Below are 21,849 nucleotides of genomic sequence, written 5' to 3' on the forward strand. Positions count from 1 at the left end.
GATTCAATTAAATTATCTTCAAGGGTGTATTGTGTAGGTGGTAGATCTAGCTCATCTGCTTCATTATCAGCCACCATCATGAACAACTGTTGTGATTTACATCTATGGCCTGGTTGGTATTTTTCATCACAACTAAAACAGAGTCCTTGGGATTTTCTTTTACTCATTTGTTTATAAGATAATCTTTTTATATGAGGTATATAAGGAGATTTAGGTGTTGGGTTTGGAGGAGTTGAGTTGTTGGATGTACAAGCCCCAACAATGGAGGGGGTAGTAATTGGTTTTGAAGTAGAAAATCTGCTGAAGTTAGTAGTGGGTGGTTTAAGTGGAAGGGATTTAGAAAGTTGGGTTTGAGAAGAAAGAGCTACCTCTTGCAGTCTTGCTAAGAAAAATATTGAGAAAGAGTAGTAGGTTTATGCATCTGAACTGAGCTTTTCAATACCTCCTTTAACCCACTAATAAATCTCAAAACAAAGTAATCCTCAGTGAGATGAGGGTTTTTACTTACCATCAAAGCTTTCAATTTTCAAACTGCTCAAAATACTCCTCATCAGATATTTATTGGAAAAGATTCCTACAACAACCCACATAATTATAATTTGCTATATCTTCAAAATGATTACAGATAGATTCAACAAAAACATGCCAAGAGATATATGTTTTACCAGTAAGAAAATTGAGAAACCAAGAATCTGCTTTACCGTCTAAGTGTAATGAAACAAAATCAATCTTCTGGTCATCACTAATGGAGTGAATCTGGAAGTATCTCTCACACTTACGAATCCAGATGCGAGGACGGTCTCCACTAAATCTTGGAAAATCAATTTTTGGAGCTTTAGAGAATGTGTTGAAATGTCCAGATTTATGTGTTTCAGCATGACTATCAAAACAGGATTGAGTGTAAGAAGGAGGTGGTGTAGTGTGAGGGTCTGACTGATATCTAGAAAGAATCTCTACGAGGGAGTCAAACTTTTCTTGATTTGCTTCAGAAATCTTAACCAAGGAAGCAAGTAAGGTATCTTGTCTCTGAGCAGCAGCAGTTCGTTCTTCAGTTTCACGTGTGTGAAGATCTGTAAGATTTTTGATGAGTTGTGAAAGTTCACGGGTGGTAGAAGCTACATCCTTGTTGGTTGAGCCTGTCATGATGTAGAAGGAAGAGGAAGTTCCTGGATGATACCATAACGATATGTGATGTAATATAATAAGATAAAGATGGAGATATAACTAGTAATGAAGTAATCCAATGCCACTGTACTGCCTCCCTTCTATTTTCATGATAAGCTTTCGATGCAGGTACAGGCATAATAAGGAGAAGAAGACTTAACACTGGACCCTAATCATATCGCTGACCCTACACATGGTCGAGTTACCAATTTCAACTTAACAAGCTTAAAGTAGCGTAAAACAGGGTTAAAACTAAATTGAAAGATAAAGACATCCTCATGATGGTTTTCGGGCACCACAGGACCATGACATGTTCGTATGCCAATATTATCAAATTTTCACATTTAAATTCGTCCAAAGCTCTAATCCAATGAGAATAGATTACTTTCTTCAGATCAACCAATAAAAAAGACAACAATGTTTTGTGATTTCCAAATTTACTCCGGACAATAGGTAACTAGCCAGCCAACCATCGTCTGGATGCGTTCCTGACGAATATCCTGACTTAACCTCAAAACAAATTGAAATGCACGTAAACCTCTGATCATACATTCAAACATGAAACTGATGCGGAATTCCATGCTTATCAGACATTTTTCAAAGCCAGGCGGCATACATTAGTTGCGAAGTCGATAGAAGCCGATTAATTCCCTCTGGAAGTTCGTCAGTAAACCCAAATATACAAAAACACTAGCAAATGTAAACCCGGCTATCAGAAATGGAGCCCATCCATATCTACTCCCAAGTATGATATCAAACGCAATGTTAAATGCAACTATCACACTGATTACTGATACGTCAAGACTTCCAAGACCAAACACTAACTTTGTCGGTAATATCATCTCAAAATCTGCTTCTGCATAACTACCAGCCAGGACGGATAAAAACACAAGAATTGACGTAGTTGAATTTAAGAGAGCTATAGCATCAACCACCATGAATCCAATGAATGACTTCTTTCCCAAGAATATTGGATCTCCACTGTCACTGAAATTTCCACCCGGCACTGTAAATATTGCAGCAAAAGCAACTGTAGCTACTAAAGCGGCCACTACTAAACATGATTCGGCTGTACGTATCATGTAAGCCTCTCCTTTTTTCACTAAATCTTTGTGCTCCCGAGTGAAAACCTGTTGAGGAGTTTCTCCACTATCATTTCTTTTTTTTCTGAATGCAGGTGGTACCCTCTTCTCCACTTTCTATAGTCATACAAAACCCAAAAGACATGCTACTTCAGTAGCGTACAAGTTTATATATACAGCTTCAACAGTAGAAAACTTGTCTGGGAATAAATTATATGGAGCAAACGTACCTTAAACCATCTGATCTCACTTTTAATTTGAACAACAATGCTGCTATAAATGTTTAGTCGACAAGCAGGCGCAAGTTTTGCAGCAATATGTAAGATATTACCGCCGTTTGGATCTACTACGCGTGTAATTAGAATCTTCTCATCTGCGTTCATGTGATCGTACAAGTAATCAAATACACTGTCTTGTCTGTTTTCCACCGCTATTTGAAGTATGTTTCTTTCCTCGTGAGGAAACCAAAGCTGATCTGGATAAGTGGAGATACACAATTTCACAATTTCAATGGTACCATTTTCTGCCGCAGTTTTTAGGAAATTGGAGCCCCAGAAAAAATGATGCATGTCTACCCTGGTCATGCACGCAATTTCTTCAGAGATAATATCAAGTAGTTCCGGGAGAAATGTTGAAAAGCTCAGCCTTTCACGGCGATAAGCTGCAAATGAAAGCAACCATTAGAACATGGGTAAACCATTGTGTAATTTAAAAAACAAAAAATGCCCAACCGAAAAAGAACAACTAAAGCTTTATCAAGTATATACTCTTTCCGTTTCAAAATAATAGGCTTGTTTGTGTGTAAACTTACCCTTTAAAGATGGGAGGAGTGTGAATATCACATTGAGAGGCATATATGATAACTTGACATGAGAACCCTTTTCTGCTAGAACATCTAGCAAAGTGCTTCCGTCGCCCTCACGTGCAGTTGCTAAACTTGGGTATTCACGGATTAGATCAGATGCCAATTCTACAAAATTAATCTTATAGACATCAGTAAAGAGGATTATACTCATCTGCGATGAAGAAAATAAAAGACCATGTATATTCTTATAGGAGAAGAGTCGGTAGTCATATTATTATCACACCATCTCATGATTGTTATTAAGAGTAGGGGACATACAAAATTCGAAATTAATAGGAAGAGAAAATTACCATATAAATCTGCACGAGTTATACTGCATATGAGGTGAGCTCCCGAACAACCTTGTAAGAAACTTGGTTCATCTTTCATCTCATCACAAAGGAATTTAATAATTTCTGTATGCTCGAAACTAACATGAATAGCAGCATTGAGTAGCGGATTCAACCCCTTTCCGTTACACATACGTTTTAAGTTTTCATGTTTCTGCACCATTGCTTTAACAGCATCTTCAAGCCCACCAATAACAGCAAGATGAAGAGCTGTGTTACCATCATAAGCGTCTTTCAATTCTAGTGCTTCTGTTGGCATGCGTTCGAGCAGTTTTAGCATGAACTTTGAGTTTCCTGCACCAGCTGCAATATGCAATGCAGTCCTTCCGCATGCTGTTATTGGAACTTCGAGATGACTATCAATGAAATTTCCTATTGACTCCCACTCATCATTCATGGCAGCATCTAATAAAGGTCGATATAAATTGAGGTCCATGTCGTTTTCTGTATGAAGTTTCAGAAAGTTTGTCACCATGGACATGTTTTCTTATAGTCGATCAAATCACATTAAGAGATACAAAAAAATTACATAAATAATACAGCTAGTTATTTGTGTGAGAGTAGGGTATATACTCTTTGTGTCAATATTATAATGGTGAAGCATAGCATTTTTCTTGTAGCAGGTAACCATACAGCGGTCCATGATATAAAAGACTCAAAGAGCCATACACGTGGAGGGGACGTGTTGGAGGTAAATAGTCTTACATAGACTACTTCCTAGAATCCTCGAAATAAGCATGAGGGCCACCCCATTCACTGTTAATTGGTTTTGAATTGGAATCCCAAATACTAATATTGACCACTATACATACCTTATTAATGACGTATGGGAATCATTACAGTTGAGTGAGCTGATGTCTCTAGTACATATTTCATACAGTCGAATTATCTCGTTTAGTGTATGTGATAATAACAGATGGGTGATTAACCCAGTTAGTCACGAGTCGAACTCCCAAATTATAGGTTAGGATTCGATTCTCGTGATGATCGTATCAAATCATCAAAATATAAATATGGGCTAACTTGGAAGTTGCTAAACTTATTAGGGTTTTTTCTCTCCCGAAAAAAGGCGAGCCTCACATGCATTAACGATATTACTCTGATTTAAGTGCGCAATCGGTTACAGGATTAACAATAGATTTTATATAAAAGGATTAACAGTAGATTTTATATAAATCATTCGAATCAACCTATTAGGTTTCATTAAGGATTTATTTTCTATTTACGCTTTTCCTCGATGGACAGTCCCGATCTAGACCTATAAATATAAATCTTATGAACTTGGTCCTCCCTCTACCGATAAAAGGAACACAATACGTATGAATACAATGTTCAAAGGAATTACTACTCATTATGGCTTGGGTCAAGAAAAAGAAACCGAGATCTCCACAAGGTATTACGGCTATCGATGATAGTACCACGGATTACCAGGTATTCCTCATGTATTATTTTTATTGTGTAATTATTGTGAAGTTCACTATCCTGCAATTAGGTATCCATAAAATGGAAGATTATCTAAAGACTTAAAAGCTTAGACTAATGAAGTTCCCATGTTGAACAGTGAGGAAACCTCGTTTCTTATTGACAGAAATAAGCTCTTTTTGAGTTCCGTGAAACGAGGGTTCTGGTAAGGATACTTGGCAACGTATGATTGGTTTTAAAATTACAAACTCAAAAGGAAATCTTAACTTACAGTGTTTGGAATTATATGGAAGTCCAAATTCAATTCGAAAGACGAGTACCTACCATATTATGACTCTTTTTTTCAAATTAATACATAAAAGGGGGATTCCACATAAAAGAAAAAATAAATAAAATCCTCACATATTCCCTATTTTTTCTTCACCTATTTATGCATAGAGACGGGGCAGGGAACACCAAATCTAAAAGAAAAAATAATGTCCGGTGTGTAACACGCGCACTAATTGAGCCAACCGAGCGAAGCGATGAAGGACCTTATATGGCCACTTTTTTTATATAAAATCTAAGTGATCAATTGGCACAAAGAGATTGGATTTCTCTTTGGTAGTCATTTCTTTTTTGTTGTGCACCTGAAAATTCGAAAATGCCCCTACTTTTTAGTTAAATTACTACAACTCCTTAGTATCCCATCTTTTCAGGGGTATAATTGGAAAACAAACTTTAATATAACATATTTAAAAAACCGTGCTTTGTAATCTTACAAATTTTATCTCGTTGGAAAAGTTATAAAAGAATCTACGCAATGAGTGCAAACAACAATATCAAATTGAGAGGTTTTACTAAAAAATCGGAGGTATTTATCATCTTAGGCACAATTTTAGAAAATGAAATGTATATCCATTATGCAAACCACCACAAAGGCAACATAATACTTTATGTAACCATATTTTGGTTTTTGCATCAACTAATTTTCCATTTCAACTATATTAAAACGATGTACTCCCTCCGTTTCAAGAAAAGTGATACTTTCACTTCAGGAACAATTCTCAAAAATTGAATGCATAGTCGTTATCTAAACCACCACAAAGAATGCGTAACACATCGTGTAATCATATTTTGGTTTATGGATTGACTAATTTTGTTTTTCTTGAAAAGTGATACTTCACATTCTGTGTCAGGAGAAGATATATTTTTTCTAAAAAGGAGCAGAAGTATCACTTTTTATGAAATTGAGAGAAAGTATCACTTTTTGTTGAAACAAGGCGAACGTATCACTTTTTATGAAACCGAAAGAAAGTATCACTTTATTTTTGAAACAAGGCGAAAGTATTATTTTTTTTGAAACGCAGCGAAAGTAGTCGCAGACGGACCCATCTTCATATTCTTCTTTAGTCGGCACTCCCATCATAGCAACGATTGTACTAATCTAATATATGATGCAGGACAAACAAGAAAAGAAAAAAAACAGTGAATATTTATAAAATTACAACAATTTCTTATAACATTTTGTTTCGTCTGGTAGGAAGAATCGAGCCAATTCAAAATATTAATGTGTTCAGTATTAGTTTAGTTAACGTAATTCAATTAATTTTGTTTTACTCTGAAATCCAATTGTATAGCATTGCTAGACCACTGTCATGCAAATTATTTGGATATGATGCAATCTTAAGCACCGAAAACTTTTCTTTGGAGGGCATATATGGAACAGAGAAGGGCATTGATTTTTCTTTTTTTATAATAACAGAAGATTTTATTGATCCACAATCCACTTAACAATGTCTGGAGGAAAATTCGAGAGAAACTACTAGCTTCAAGTCTAGTTTTTTTTGTTAACTCATGAGCCACGCTATTACTTAATCTATTAACCAACTTGCAAAACCAGAATTCATGAATTGAAAATTTGTTTTTAACTGGAAAAAAAAAGATGATGATTGATCCAGTGCATTTGTGGGTCTTCCATATGTATAGAATTCACCAAGTTCTCGCAGTCCGTTTCAATTATCACTTTATTGAATCCATATAGTTAAAATCCGTGAATCTTTGGAGGAAAGTTAACATGCTTTAATTTATGCTACTTACCTCCATTTTTAACTGTCATTTCTATTTTTGAACTTTGACCTAAAAACAGGTCAAATTAAAAAGTGATAGCAGTATTCTTTTTCTAAAATATAACTACAAACTTAGATAAAGGCCATTAAGAAGTTGAGAATGGTGATAATAGTTACCTGTATTCATTACGATTTTCCTTGCCGATGCTACTTGGGTGGCCTTATTCGCCCTGCTTTCGCTTGTCTAGACTTTTCTTTTGTTAAATATACTCGCTAACTGCTTATGCCCTGGAAGAGAACTTAGAAAAGGAGAGCGAGAGAACTTTTTTGCGATATGAAAAGCTACGCAATGAACGAGAGAAGATGATTATTAGACAAACACTTCTTGATCAATTATATATGTATAGGCCCATATGGATAAAGTCTTTGCAAGGATCTCTGATTAAAAGATTGATTGACTAGTTCTATCAATCCGGGACGGCATATATCATTGGTAGTGGGTAAGTTGAGGATCAGGTGCACTATTTATAAATCAATTGACAGAAATGATACGGCTGGAATTATAGTTGAGGATCCAATCACATCCAATGGAGATTGATTCGTGATATGCTAAATCGCTACAATATATTTTGAAACATTCTTCTAAAATAAATAAGGTAGTTTGACATTCCCCAACAAGCTGATTGATGTGGAACCTTGAGTGAAAGCTTGGATCGAAGCATATCAAATCGACTATGCAATAGACCTTTTATAAAAATGTCTGCAACTTGTGTTCGGGTCGGTATATATATCGAATTTGCAGTATGCAGTGACGTACGCAATCCTTTCCATATCATTTTTTTTTGATACGAAAGAAAATTGAATATTTAATTTCAATTATCTTCTAGTTAGATTAGGTCTTCTGTTCCCCATTCAACACACTTAGGTCATATATAGTTCTCGAAATTATTTCCTTGCGGTCCCAATAATAATAGGTTGTACTTAGAGGTATGAGTGGGTGACCATGAACTAAATGCACCAACTGCACCACAATCGGTTCCCCATCAAAACCTGGTCCTTTCAAGGTTTTTTCGTGTAAATTCTAACTAAATCAAAACCAAATTTCACCTATGAATTCCTTCATCCTCCTTTAGCTAAATCCCCTTGTTACTGTTCCCTTTATCGATGTAGTCCCATATTCTCTCTGGATGTGTTCAATTTTTCTAATGTTCAATTTTTGGTGTTCTAACTCTTCCGGTGTTCCTTTAAAAAAAGATTCCCTAAATGAAGAGTTTTTGTTGATGATTAAATTATCGATTATTTTTTCGGCTTTGGTCCCAATTCCAACTGATTCGTTATGGATAATCTTATTAAATTCTACTCCCTCCGTTCCTTTTTAATAAATTGGTTTTGTTTTTAGAGAAATTCAAGGAAATTAAGAGAACTAATCATTGAAACTGGTCCTCATGACACTTGTCAATAAAAGAAGTGAAGTGAAATGGTTCCCATTACACTTGCCACCAAAAGAAGTGAAGTGAAATGGTCCACATGACACTTGTCATTAAAATAAGTTAAGAGAAAAGTGGTCCCAAAAAAATTAAAGTAACATTTGACTTTCTCAATTAGGAAACCAACCTATTTTTTTGAAACATTTATTTGTAGAAACTAGTCTATTAAAAAGGAACCGAGGGAGTATCATATATATTAGCTGTCTGTAATTTCAATTCTAGTTCTTGATGCTGAATGGTCTCCTGAAATTGGGTTTAATCTCCGTCTCCTTTGAACCTGTTTTTCATCATGATATTGGATTTTCTTCCCCAAGTTTCTCTATTGTGGCTGGATTGCACTTCTATTACCAAGGTAACATTGTTCATCCATCAGTATGGTATCATTTCATCTTTTCAGAAAATTTTTATTCAAGTTTTGGAGATGCAGAAATTATATGTGGTACTATTAGAGGTTTACAACTAGGATTTGAGACTTATTTTTGTTGTTAATTACTTACTCCCTACGTTTCTAAAAAATAGGCAGGTTTTTTTTTTTGGTATGTCAAAAAATAGGCTTGTTTCCATATGTGGAAAGTCAAATGTTATGATTTTACTACTATATCCATTGAGGGACCACTTCTCTCTCTCTCCATTTTCTCTCCTAATACAAAAAGAGGACCACTTTTCTTTTCCCTTTCTCTGATAACAAATGAGTGGGGGACCAAATGATAGATTAGGAAAAAGCATGAAAAAATGGCTCGAATGATTAGCTTTCTTAATTTTTCTGAAAACCAAACAAACCTATTTCTTAGAAACGGAGGGAGTATTATTTTAGAAACTTCAACTCCATGTTTCCTGCTTATGTTTTCGTAAATGAATCTCCTCTTTTGAATTGTAACCATAATGTTTCTTATCTTCCTATTTTTTTATGAACCCATTTCACCTATAAATTCAACCCATAACCATATTATGTTCCATCCTTGTTTCGCTCATATCAGTTTGCTTACTTACCTTTTCTTTTAAAAAAAATCTTCCTTTCTTTGCTTGCTCTGGTTTAATTTCAATAGGTCAAGTCGTGTAACTTGTGATATTCCCTTTTATCGCTTTTCTGAAAGATGCTAGGAATGTTGTGATTTTTGTTAAGTAATGACATAAGCTAGTGGGTACTTTTTTAACTAAGATGAATAAATATGTCAGGATTTTCATAGGGAATCACTGACAACTGCGGAATAACGGATCTTGAGATATTATGATGAATAATAAGTAAACCAAGCACAAGCAACTATAATAATACGAGAAAGATAAATCAACTCACAAGACACAAGATTTATAGTGGTTCGACCAATACATACAACGTGTATCCACTTTGAGCCGCACCAACTCAAATCCACTATGAAGAAAAACGATTACAACGTCGTGTGAATTCCAGCAAACCCTTGGTTACACCGCAACAATTACCCGAGACGATAACCTTGTCTCTTGTTCCTCACCAATATGCTCTCACCACGAAACCCTAGCTTTAGCCCTAAAAGCTATACAAGAAATCTCTCACTGATCTCTTAATCGTTTTCTACACAATACAATTCTACAAGGCCTAATTACCTATTTATATAGGTTACAAACTTGGCCACCAAGAATTATAACCGATTTAGGAAACCCCTTTCCTAAAATATCATGGCTAACTTTAGGAAATAATTAATTAGTCTTCAATTAACTAACAATATCCCACTTTGAAGACTCATTGATTGTCTTCAATTCTTCTTTTCTTCAACTTTGGATTTGACGGTGCTAAAACATCTTCATATCAGTGCGGCTCCCCTCCCAGATCCTCATTCTGAGAGACCAACTAAAGCCTTTCAGTGCTTTAGCTTATCTGATGTAACTCCCTTGGTAAACATATCCGCCGGATTCTTCGAACCAAGAATCTTCTCGAGCTTCAACTCTCCTTCTTCTAAGAGATCCCGAATGAAATGATAATGAATATCTATATGCTTAGTCCTAGCATGATAGGCTGAGTTCTTAGATAAATGTATATCGCTTTGACTGTCGCTAAACAGAACATTATCTCGTTGTTGCTTTCCCAACTCATCTAACAAACCTCGTAACCAAATCATCTCTTTGCTCGCTTCTGTTACTGCTACGTACTCCGCTTCCGTAGTAGACAACATTACCAACTTCTGTAACCGTGAGTTCCAACTCACTGCAGCTGACCCCATAGTATAAACATAACCGGTCGTACTTCGCCTTTTATCTACATCACTTGCGAAGTCTGCATCCACATAACCCCTCAAGATAGAACCACCTTTTTCATAACACAATGGTATGTTTGTGTTATCTCTCAAATACCTGAGAATCCACTTCACAACTTCCCAATGTTGTTTTCCTGAGTTGCTTGCATATCTACTCACTACTCCCACTGCATGTGAAATATCCGGTCTCGTGCACATCATATCATACATTAGACTCCCAATCGCCGAAGAATATGGTACGTTAGCCATGTACTCCTTTTCTTCATTTGTCTTCGCACACTGCATACTTGAAATACGAATTTGACTTCCAAGTGAAGAACTAACTGGTTTAGCATTCTCCATATTGAACCTTTTCAACACCCGTTCAATATATTCAGCCTGACTAAGCATAAGTACACCCTTAGCTCTGTCTCTTATGATCCTCATACCAAGAATCTGCTTTGCTTCACCAAGATCTTTCACAGCAAACTCACTTGCTAATTGTTTCTTCAAATTCTCAACTTCTTGTAGAGATGTTCCGGAAACCAACATATCATCCACGTACAGTAATAATATGATGTAGTCAGAACCGCACCTTTTGAAGTAACAACAATGATCTGCATTACACCGTGAGTAACCACCTCTATGCATGAAGTTATCAAACTTCTTCTACCACTGTCTCGGGGCTTGTTTTAAACCATACAAACTCTTCTTTAGCTTGCACACCATCTCTTCCTTGCCTTTTATTATGAATCCTTCTGGCTGCTTCATGCAAATTTCTTCATCTAGGTCACCGTGAAGAAAAGTTGTCTTTACATCTAACTGTTCAAGGTAGAGATCTTCAGAAGCAACTAGACATAACACTACTCGAATAGTAGTCATCTTCACAACTGGAGAAAATATCTCGTCGTAATCAACACCAGGTTTTTGCTGGAAACCTTTCACAACCAACCTCGCTTTGTAGCGAATATCTCCATTTGCTTCAGACTTCATCCGATAAACCCACTTGTTATGCAACGCCTTCCTACCTCTTGGTAATTTTACTAACACCCAAGTGCCATTCTCCTCAAGTGAATTCATCTCATCTTCCAAAGCAAGTTGACACTTTCCTGAATCATCAGCCGCTAGTGCTTCTTTAATATCTTCAGGTTCACCTCCATCCGTAAGTAATAGATAATTCAGAGCATACCTTGGGTTTGGTTTTGGAGTTCTTGATGATCTTTGTACTTCTTGTGGAACTATAGGAGTAACTCTCACTGCAGCAGAAGTCTCTTCACCTTGTACTTCTCTGCCATCAGCAACACCGTGCGCTTCTTGTACCACACTTTTTCCAGAAACATCATTAATATCGATATACAACTCCTTATCGACGTTGCTTGATCCGACATCTTCAACTTGTGTTTTATTCATGTCCTTGTACAGCTCATTCTCATTAAAAGTGACGTCTCTACTTCTAATAACTTTGTGACCCTCGTAGTCCCAAAGTTTATACCCAAAAGCGTCATTTCCGTAACCAAGAAATATACACTTCTTTTCTTGAGCACCTATCTTAGACCTCTCACCGGGACTAAGATGAACATAACCAACACAACCAAAAACTTTCAAATATGAAAGATTTACCTTTTTGCCGGTCCAAAACTCCTCTGGTATCTTCATATCTAATGGACTATTAGGTGTCCTATTGATTAGATAAGCATCCGTCTATGTTGCATGTGCCCAGAAGGTCTCGGGGAAACCATACTGCAACCTCATGCACCTAGCACGTGCATTCAACGTCCAATTCATACGTTCTTCTACTCCATTCTCCTGTGGCGTCCTTGGAACTATCCTCTCCAAACGAATTCCATTTGTAGCACATATCAGTAAGAATTTTGTTTTGTCATACTCACCACCGTTGTCTGACCTTAGACACTTCAACTTCAAGCCAGTTTCTGTTTCAACCAAAGCTTTACACTTCTTAAACACTTCATACACCTCTAACTTATTCTTCATGAAGTAAAGCCACACCTTTCTTGAGTGATCATCAATAAAGATTACATAATATTGGAACCCGTTGTGAGATGCAACATGAATTGGTCCCCATACATCCGTGTGAACCAAATAAAGTTTCTCACATCTCAGGGCTCTGCCGCCTCTGCTGAAACTAACCCGTTTTTGCTTTCCAAGAACACAGTCTTCACAACCGTGAAGTCCGAGTATTGAGACACCAGAGGGCAGCGGAATGGAAACTTTCTGAAGAGGTTCCTGAGGTGATTTCTTACATACAATTCAGTGCTTTATGGCCTGCCATTAATTATGGACATCAGGAATATGATAGTGTGACGGGCTCTACCTTTAGTGAGATATTTTATCCAGAAACTTATACATTTCAATTACCTTTTGGAGAGATGGCAATCACTCCTGATGAAGCGAGTAAGATTACAGGCTTTAAAGAAAGAGGTGTAAGTGTGGATGCTGATTTTTATGACATGAGTTGGGATGAGCTCTACAAGTTGTACGAGAAAACTCTTGGTTGGGAAGCATACAAAACTGAGTTTGAGTTTTGTCGGTCCGTTAAAGATGCCGATTCCGTATTCATACCCAATGGCAAAAATAAGAAGAATAAGAAGATCAAGCTCACTAACTTGAAAAAGGAATTTGAGAACACAAAGGAGAAAGTAAAGGAAGGGGTGTTGGTAATGGATGACGTCAAAGTGAAGCAAACCGGAACTGCCTACTTGCTTTATACTCTTGGTAGAGATATCTTTCCCGACCTTACCGGAAACAAGGTAAATGATAATTATCTCCAATTGTTAAAGAATCTTGAAACTGCTAACAAGTATGCTTGGGGAACGGCTACACTAGCTTACCTGTTGGACCAACTTGCAACCACGTCTAGGTTGACAAGTACAAACATCGGAGGGAACTTCACTTTGCCTCAGGTAACTTCTGAGAAATCAGATTGTGGTTCGGTTTATAACTATAATATCGTGTAAGCCGAACTTGTTACTTATCTGGTTCGGCTTATGATACTTTGTCCATACAAGCCGAACAATGCTCTGAGCTTACAAACTTTATTCTTACTTTGATGTTTCCGAGTAAAAATCGTTTCTATCACTTCAATTCCTTTGATTTTTGAATGTGGTTCTTTGGATATAGGTGTGGGTATATGACCATTTCCCAATTTTGAAATTGTCCAAAGCATTCGAGAAGGATATCGATTGGGTTGATACAGAGCCAACTGCAACACGGTACGAGTACGAGGACTCGAAGAAATGGAACAAAAAATAGTTGGTGGAAAGTTTGGGAGAGACGTTAGACATAATGGGTGTTGATGACGTCGTTTTTCAACCATATGAGAAGGAATATGAAGAATATGAAGTTGTTGAAGATGAGGATATGCCGGTAGGCATGTACCATGGGCCAATGTTTTATCCCGGTGGTTATGTTATATACGATCCTCAGCGAGTACTCCGTCAATTAGGATGCGTCCAAAAGGTTCCTTTGTTTGACGAGAAATTCAGGTTGTTACCAAAGGGTGGTAATGGAACTAAAAGCACCACTTCATCATGGGAACCAAAGTATGATCCTGATTCCACCTTTGAGTTTTGGAAGAAATTAGACGATCACACATTAGATGCATCCAAGTTAACACCTTTAGTTGATGATCCATGTGAAGAAGATCCGGGCTATATGGATTGGTATAAACAAATTTCTCATCACTTCATTATCAATAAGAAAAGTCAAAAGGTAGTTGATAAGGGGAAGGCGAAGGCAATCAAGATCACCGAAAAGTCTACTTCCGAAGAAGTTGTCAAAGCTTTCAAGATAATGGTAAGAATGACTTCACTTTATACTAACTTCATAAATTAGTTATGGTAAAAATGTCTTCAATCTCACGGTAATAAGTTGTTGACAAATGAAAAAATAGGTTGCCGAGGGTAGGGAGATGTTGAAAAAAAATGAAGGCCAAAACTTGGTTACAAAACATCTATGACAGTTGAAGAACAAAAATACCTCTACAAAAAGTGGGATGCAATCATCAACAAAGGAAAAGGACCCGAGGAACCCCCACAAAGGCCTACCACTAAGAGGTCTTGACAATTTGGTGAAGCTACAAGTGGAGGTGGTACTACTGGCCCACCCGGTAATGATGCGTCGGAGTACGAAGACCAAGGTGGAAGAAGAGGTGGTCGTGGAACTAAGAAGAGGGGTCGTGGTTAAGTTCCCTTTTATGTTTGCAAGTTCCTTTTAATGTTTTCTTAAGTTTTAAGTACACTTTTATGGTGTTGCAAACACCTTGGATTTTAGGTGATGAACTTTCTTTTTAATGGTTGCATTAGTGAACTGGATTTTGTTATGGACACCTTGAATTTCATGTTTTAATCGATAGCGTAACAGTTAATTAGTTATCTATTTCCTGGAATTTGTGATGTTCGGCTCAACATGTAATTTCAGTTGCAAGCCAAATCGTGTGTACCCCAGGTTCGGCTTATCCTATAATCTTAGTTACGCGCCGAATCTGTAAAACTAAGGTCGGCTTGTCCTATAATTTCAGTTGCAAGCCGAATCCTTTGTCAGTTAGGTTCGTCTTATACCTTAGTATTACTGTTGCGCGGAACCTGTTTAATTAAATTTCATCAACGGCTAGTTTTTGAATCTTTTTAAAACCATTGATCTGTTGGGGAATTTCTATATATAGTGCTGCCCCTTTCTAACAATTTTTTAGTAAAGCTAATCGATTTCATCCATACCAATTTTATTTTTTGTATTTCTCCAAAAAAAAATGGAACCATTCACCGTTGAAGATGATAAAATTCTTGTCAGAGCTTTCATTCGAACTTATCGTGAGTGGCCTAATGAACATCATTCGATGTTTTGGAAAAGAGTTAAAGAATTTCATTTTGATTTAGATGGGAATCCAAAACGTCGTAAGTGGATGGAATTATATGAAAGATTTGAGAGTATCCGTTATACCATGCGAGATTACATCATAATATTAAGATGGGTCAATCATTATCATCTCACTGATATTAATGAAGAGAAGGTTAGTATTCTAAATTCCACCGCGCTTATAGGTACGATTTTGTTTGAATACTAACTTCGGTATTCTTCTTTTTTAAGGAAGCTAGAGTTCAAAGCCTTTGGGAAATACGGCATGGAGGAAGATACGAGATTGGAATGTGTTATACATGGTTGAGGAGAAGAATTCCGAGATTTATTAGAAAACTAAACACCGAGATTCGTTTCAAAAAAATTTAAGAACCATTTAAGTATTATGTAAAACAGGGTAGTAAAAGATAATTTAAGTTTATATTTAAGATTCTAATTAAAATCTAATCGTGTTAGTTTTCATTCAAATCAGTATTGGAAGGTAAAACAATTTATAGTTCGGCTTATACCTGAAAAACTATGTACGCCGAACCCTGAAAAAATTTCAAAATTTGAAAACTAGCCGTTGGTTTTACATATTCTACTTATTTTGCAAAATTATAATAAGCCGAACCCTGAAAAAAATTCAAAATTTGAAAACTAGCCGTTGGTTTTACACATTCGGCTTATGTTGCAAAATTATTATAAGCCGAACCTTGGCATTGTTGCACACAAATCTAGGAACGACTCTTTTTTTTTGAAATATATAGTTGTTGTAAACCTGTCTCATATATATACCTACATGTTTTTTCATATTCTAAAGCACCTATACTAAAAATATGGCACCCACAACTCATGAGTTCACTCTAGAAGAAGATTTGTTTCTTTGCACTAATTACGTAGCCTATTATCGAAAGAAGGGTGAAGAACGACGAGTGAAGGGTCTGATGAATATGTACTACTTGGTTAGAATTCATGAATCCTTCTCCACGGAAACAGGTAATCCTTACAACTGGGATAGTGCATCCTTGTTTTGCTAAATTGAAACTATTAAAAAAAAAGTCGCAGACTTTATAGCTTTAGTTCGGGTTATGAGTCGATATCGGATCGAGGGTGAAAAAAACTCTGAGATTGAAGTTCGATCTCTAGAGGAATGGCGAAGATGGAAAGGAAAGAATTTCGAATACAAAGATCACTACTACATTCTTAGAAAGTTTCTCATTACCCGTTTAGGATATTAGAAATTTATTGTAAGGCTACTATGTAACGGGTATGTAATCCACATTTTCTAGGAATGATATGATAATTCTTGTGTTCATGACTCATGCCAGATTCGGCTTGCTTTGAAATAATTCCACAAGTCGAACCTGACAAAAAAACTGTGGTTTTTTTTATTTTGTCAGGTTCGGCTTGTATTTAACTAATGTTACAAGCCGAATCATCTCCTGTGTTCATGAAAAAGTAAATACTAAGGTTGTTCCAAAAAACGATACATTCCATAACAAAAAATTAAATCATTCAAGTATTTTTGTTTTGATGAGTACATGTAATTGCAATTCTAATTTTTTATCATCCTCATCATACACGAAAATCAAAAGACACAAAATAGGTGGATAAATCCATAAAACATTTTTATGGAGATCCTAAACGAATCTCATCATCTTCACTAACCTCTTTCTCATCATCTTTACTAACCTCTTGCTTATATTCTTCATCCTCGTCACTTGTAAATTCGATTACTTCTCCACTTGGTATCGAGACATGTAAAGCTTGCCAAATATTCATTTCCTTTTCATAATTTGCACACCAATCCATCGCGTAATTATTATCAAATTTAGGCCAAAAGGCTGCCCCCATCAAGGGTGGTAATGGTCAACCAGGCCTAAGTTTGAGACCAATGAAATGACAATTTTGAACAAATCCAATAACAAGTATTCTATCTTTTACACCATCATGGCAAGGTCTTGTTGGGGGAGCGTACGTAAAACTACTACTCGTCCACCCGAAATAATGTACGACGCAATCGAATGTCTCCACTATTAAAAACTCACAAACGGGTATTGACATCCAATGGTCTTGGGTGATCTTTAAGTCCCCGTGTAAACGACGTTCGAAGGCAATGTAATCCGCTGCCACCCCGGCATCTCCTTTTGGACCTCCTCTCATCATTGTCTTGTATAATTCTTTATTCCGGCGTAGGGTTTGTAACAATCATTGCCTAATATAGTTGACTTCATCTTCATGGGGCACCGGATTGTTCCCATCCTTAAAAGGACCAAGTTGTTCCGCCGTGACGTAATATCCACAATTTCCTTCACCTTGTACGTCGTCCATTGCTACAATATGCTCATGAATTATTGGCGATATATCTTCCAAGTAGTTATCGTATATAAAATTGATAGGCCTCAAATAGTTACCGAACTTATCTCTTTTGGGTCCTCTCATCCTACCAATTTCATGTACGGTCATTTTCTCCTTTATCTTAGTTTGTGAAGGATACATCTTACCCTTCCCCTTGACATCCTCTTTATTATCCTTTGCTTGTGACGGACAATCATTCTTATTAACCTCTTTGTTTTGAATACTCGGATGACCTCGTTTTCTTGGAGATCTGACTTCTTCTTCCGTCATCAACTTCTCAATTTCCTTCTTTGCCTTTTCATACCTTGCGTCATGGTATTCAATGCCCTATGGATCCCTTTGAGTAGCCAATAGTTCCTTGTTGGCTTGTCTAGTTTGAAAATTATTCATTTTCTTACTCTTCCTACCTTTCGGTTCACTCTTCTCCGGTTCCAAAATATTTTCTTGGGTGAAAGGATACATGACCGGCATCGTTGTCCCATAGGATTTTCTTTTGAGCTCGGAACATCTTCCTACACATCTCCGCCAATTTTTTTCCCATTTATCGTGTCCCATATCTCTAGATCATTCTCTTCGTCTTCGGTTGGGAGAGGATCGAAACTTAATTGTTTCCAAAAAGGATCAATATCCTCAAATGGTTCCTTGTACCGAAGTAGGTCGTGGCAGCATGGAAGTCCCATAGATGTCTTCATTTTACACGCACTCTTCCTTTTGCAAACACACTCTTCCTCCAAGTTGGCGCCTAATTTCTCAATCAAATCCACTTCTTGCATCAACAAGTCGATGCATAAATGGGAGACTCTATAAGTTAATTCTCGTAGCCATTTACTATTATAATCCTTGTGTCTGAACATAAGGTTATGCTCGAACGTGGCTTTAATTATCACAACATCACTTTTGAAATACTCATCAATTGCATCAAAAACCGTGACAAAAGTGTCAACACATCCAAAAAGGTTCTTCTTAAACCGATAATGAGACGACTCTACCGTACTTGTGGCTTGGTTGTCGAAGTGCTTGTGCCGATTTGTGAAACAAGACATGAACCTTTCTTTATTAGGTTCCAACACATCTTTGACCAAGTACGTAATGACATCGGGGTAGTCGGTCTTCCAATGCTTAATAAGCATTTTAAAATTTTCTTCATAGACATCCTCGGTTATTGATCATACCAAAGCTTCCCATTCGCCTTGGAAAGAAGCTCACAACATCTCATTATGTTCATATTGTTTCAAGAATTCCTTGCTTTTCTTTACTCGTGTCTCCACCAGTAGCTTAGAAATATTCTCTAATTCTTTCAACTTAAGTGGTTGAATTTTCGGTTGGCATTTTTTCCTCACATTGCACCATATGTGAAACGTACAAAGAAAATTGAATGCATCCGGAAATACCTTCTTAAAAGCATACATCGACGATGAATCTTGATCGTAAATGAACACTTTAGGAAGAGCACCCTCCCGAAAGATTAACTTCAATTGTTCTAACCCCCAAACATAACTCTCTTTCTTATCGTTTTTCAAGATATAAAAAGCCACGGTGAACGGTGCCTTTGTCGACGTATGCCCCACAATGTTCATCAACGACATCTCATATTTGTTAGTCTTGTACGTGCAATCCAATATAAGAACTTGAGGGAAATAGAGCCAATTGGACGCATTCCGTGTGGGCAAGGAAAAGGTGTGTGACTTGACCGAAGTCATCCAACTTCTTTTGGCAAGCGTAGTTATGCTTCACCACTAACCACATTACTTGTTGCATCACCATCCTACCTTGCAAATTTAGTCTTCAAATATTTTGTCTTGCATTGTAGATATTTTGCATAGTCGACTTGTTATTCTTGTCGTCCCCCTTCAATTTGCTAAGAATCTTAGACGGTGGTAAACGTGCTCCTGTCATTTTATCCACTTCTAGCATCTCGTTGGGTTTGAGTCGCACTACTTTCGCATGTCCATGAAGGTCTTTGGGACGTGGTTGGCAATGACGACAATCCATATATTTATTCATAATCCAATATTGATCATCTTTGTTCAAGGACTTATTCTTGAGGTTGAAAACGAGCTTGAAAGGGCAATTTCTTTTCTTCGTCTTCGTCCTATTCTTTCTCCCGGTCTTCCCAACATATACAGTACCCTTTTTAACCTTGCTAGCGACGGTTCTACTACGCTCACAAATCATTTCAAACCGATCCCCTCGGTTTTGTTGTCCTTTAACTAGTACACAATTTATCTTCATCGCGTGTTCCTCAACCCAATCCATAACTTCGGGTTTAGTTTTCCATCTCTATGATCATTCAAAATCAAATTATTAGTAAGAAAAACTTTGGAATATTCCGACAACATTAAGGTAAACAAAAACTTCTTACGTACCAAATCATTTTGGAAGTGATCCTTGATGTCTTCGTGAATTATGTCTACTGGTTCAGGTTGATTTTCCATGGGTACAGGTCCGCCAAGCACGATCTACAAAGAATATCGCAAGGTTAAATACTACAAAGGAAAATTAATAGTAATGTTCGGCTCATACGATAATCATATTATGTGTCGAACCATGAACATTTAGAGGTTTCGGCTTATACGATATTCTCAATATGCGCCGAACCAGTAACAATATTTTTACCCAAAAATTAACAATTGCATTTTCAGCTCATACAATTTTCGATATATAATCCAAACTAGTAATAATTTTTATTCCGGGTCAATCAGGAGTAGGTTTCGGCTTTCTATGAAACTTTCATATAAGCCGAACTGGTGTCTAGCAAAAGGGTTGGAATTCGGAAATATATGTTCGGCGCATGTTGTAAACAGTTTCAGCGAGCCGAACCGTTCATCATTTGGTTTGTTCGGCTCATAGATGTGAGACGAACCTCAACCTGGTTCGCCGAACCATGAAGGAAAATCACAAACTTTTCATAATTTCGATCTATAGAAGTGAGATTGAGCATAAGATATAAGTGTACATGTGTATTAGAAGCATTGGGTTCCTCATCAATGTCTTCATCATCTGGATTTGGCTCATAAAATCATCATATTGAGTTTGTGTTCGAGTTTGAGCTTGAGTTTGAGTTTGTGTAAAATCATTCTCATAATCTAAGAAATCATCCATTTGGGTATCATTGTTGTAGTTGATGTGTATTTTCCTAGGTTTTTTAGATGAATGTTGACCCTCCTCATCCTCCATTGAATCAAGAAGAAAAATTTTCTCACTTTCTCCTTCTCCTTCTCTCCTTCTCAATAAAAACTTTGATTTTTTCCCCAAATTTTTTCATCTAAACAAACCTTTATAATTCTAAAAATTATATTAATCACTAAACAAAAGTTCTAATCACTAATCCAGATTAGTAACACTAATACGTAAAGGGCAGATTTTCTATTAAAAAAAAATTGGTTAAGGGGATTTCTGATTTTGTTATTTCGCATACTTTTTTCGTCTTTATTCAGTATGCCTAATAAGATTTCAGTATGCCTAAAATCATGGTTCTTTAATACTCCCTTGAAGCTTCTTTCGTTTTCATATTATCCCACAAAGCCCATAAAACCTTCTATCAAACCCAACAACACATATCCATCATACTCTCCCTACTGAAGTAACTCTTCTTGCTTAGTAAAAATAATTTAATTCATCAATGACAATATTAGATTAAAGTTGTCAAGGAATAAACTAGCTAATCATTATCCAAAATTTAAGAGGGTTAGTTAGCCTTCACATACTCCTACCAATAGGTGGGTTGCGTCTAGGCAGGCAGGCGGCCGGTGTAAAAACTTTTTTCGCATTCTGGAGATAAGATCGTTTCGAGGTTTATCTCTGCTCTACCCGGTACTTGTTACTGGAAAAGAGATTCGGTTCTCGGTTAGCCTTCACATGCCCAACATTGTATTTCTTTCTGAAACCTTATCAAATAATCATCACATGAGAGGCCTGACTCAATGCCTTCAGTTTTATAATCATTTCTCAGTTTCAAAAATAGGAAGGCGTGGTGGCGTCTGCCTAATGTGGGACAATAACCTCAACCTCGAAATTTTAACTCATTTACAAA

General features: G+C 36.7%; 1 protein-coding gene across 1 annotated transcript; it reads right to left on the bottom strand.

The window, feature by feature from the left end:
- Positions 1 to 1,469: 1,469 nt before the first annotated feature.
- On the bottom strand, positions 1,470 to 7,233 carry LOC113323350 (ankyrin repeat-containing protein NPR4-like). Its single transcript, XM_026571642.1, has 5 exons — positions 7,088 to 7,233; positions 3,402 to 3,884; positions 3,058 to 3,216; positions 2,477 to 2,907; positions 1,470 to 2,363 (listed from the first exon to the last, which is right to left on the bottom strand). Exons 1-5 carry the CDS (start codon positions 7,095 to 7,097, stop codon positions 1,782 to 1,784), a joined length of 1,665 nt encoding a protein of 554 aa, XP_026427427.1. The 5' UTR covers positions 7,098 to 7,233; the 3' UTR covers positions 1,470 to 1,781.
- Between the last annotated feature and the right edge of the window lie 14,616 nt (positions 7,234 to 21,849).

Source organism: Papaver somniferum, chromosome 1 (assembly GCF_003573695.1).
Source record: "Papaver somniferum cultivar HN1 chromosome 1, ASM357369v1, whole genome shotgun sequence".
NCBI lineage: Eukaryota > Viridiplantae > Streptophyta > Magnoliopsida > Ranunculales > Papaveraceae > Papaver > Papaver somniferum.

What these genes read in the sequence shown, in the direction of transcription:
- LOC113323350 (XM_026571642.1), bottom strand. An exon ending in AACTCGTGCAGATTTATATG is followed by an intron (nt 3,217 to 3,401) that starts GTAATTTTCTCT and finishes TTAATTTTGTAG; the next exon opens with AATTGGCATCTGATCTAATC. An exon ending in ACTCCTCCCATCTTTAAAGG is followed by an intron (nt 2,908 to 3,057) that starts GTAAGTTTACAC and finishes TTTCATTTGCAG; the next exon opens with CTTATCGCCGTGAAAGGCTG.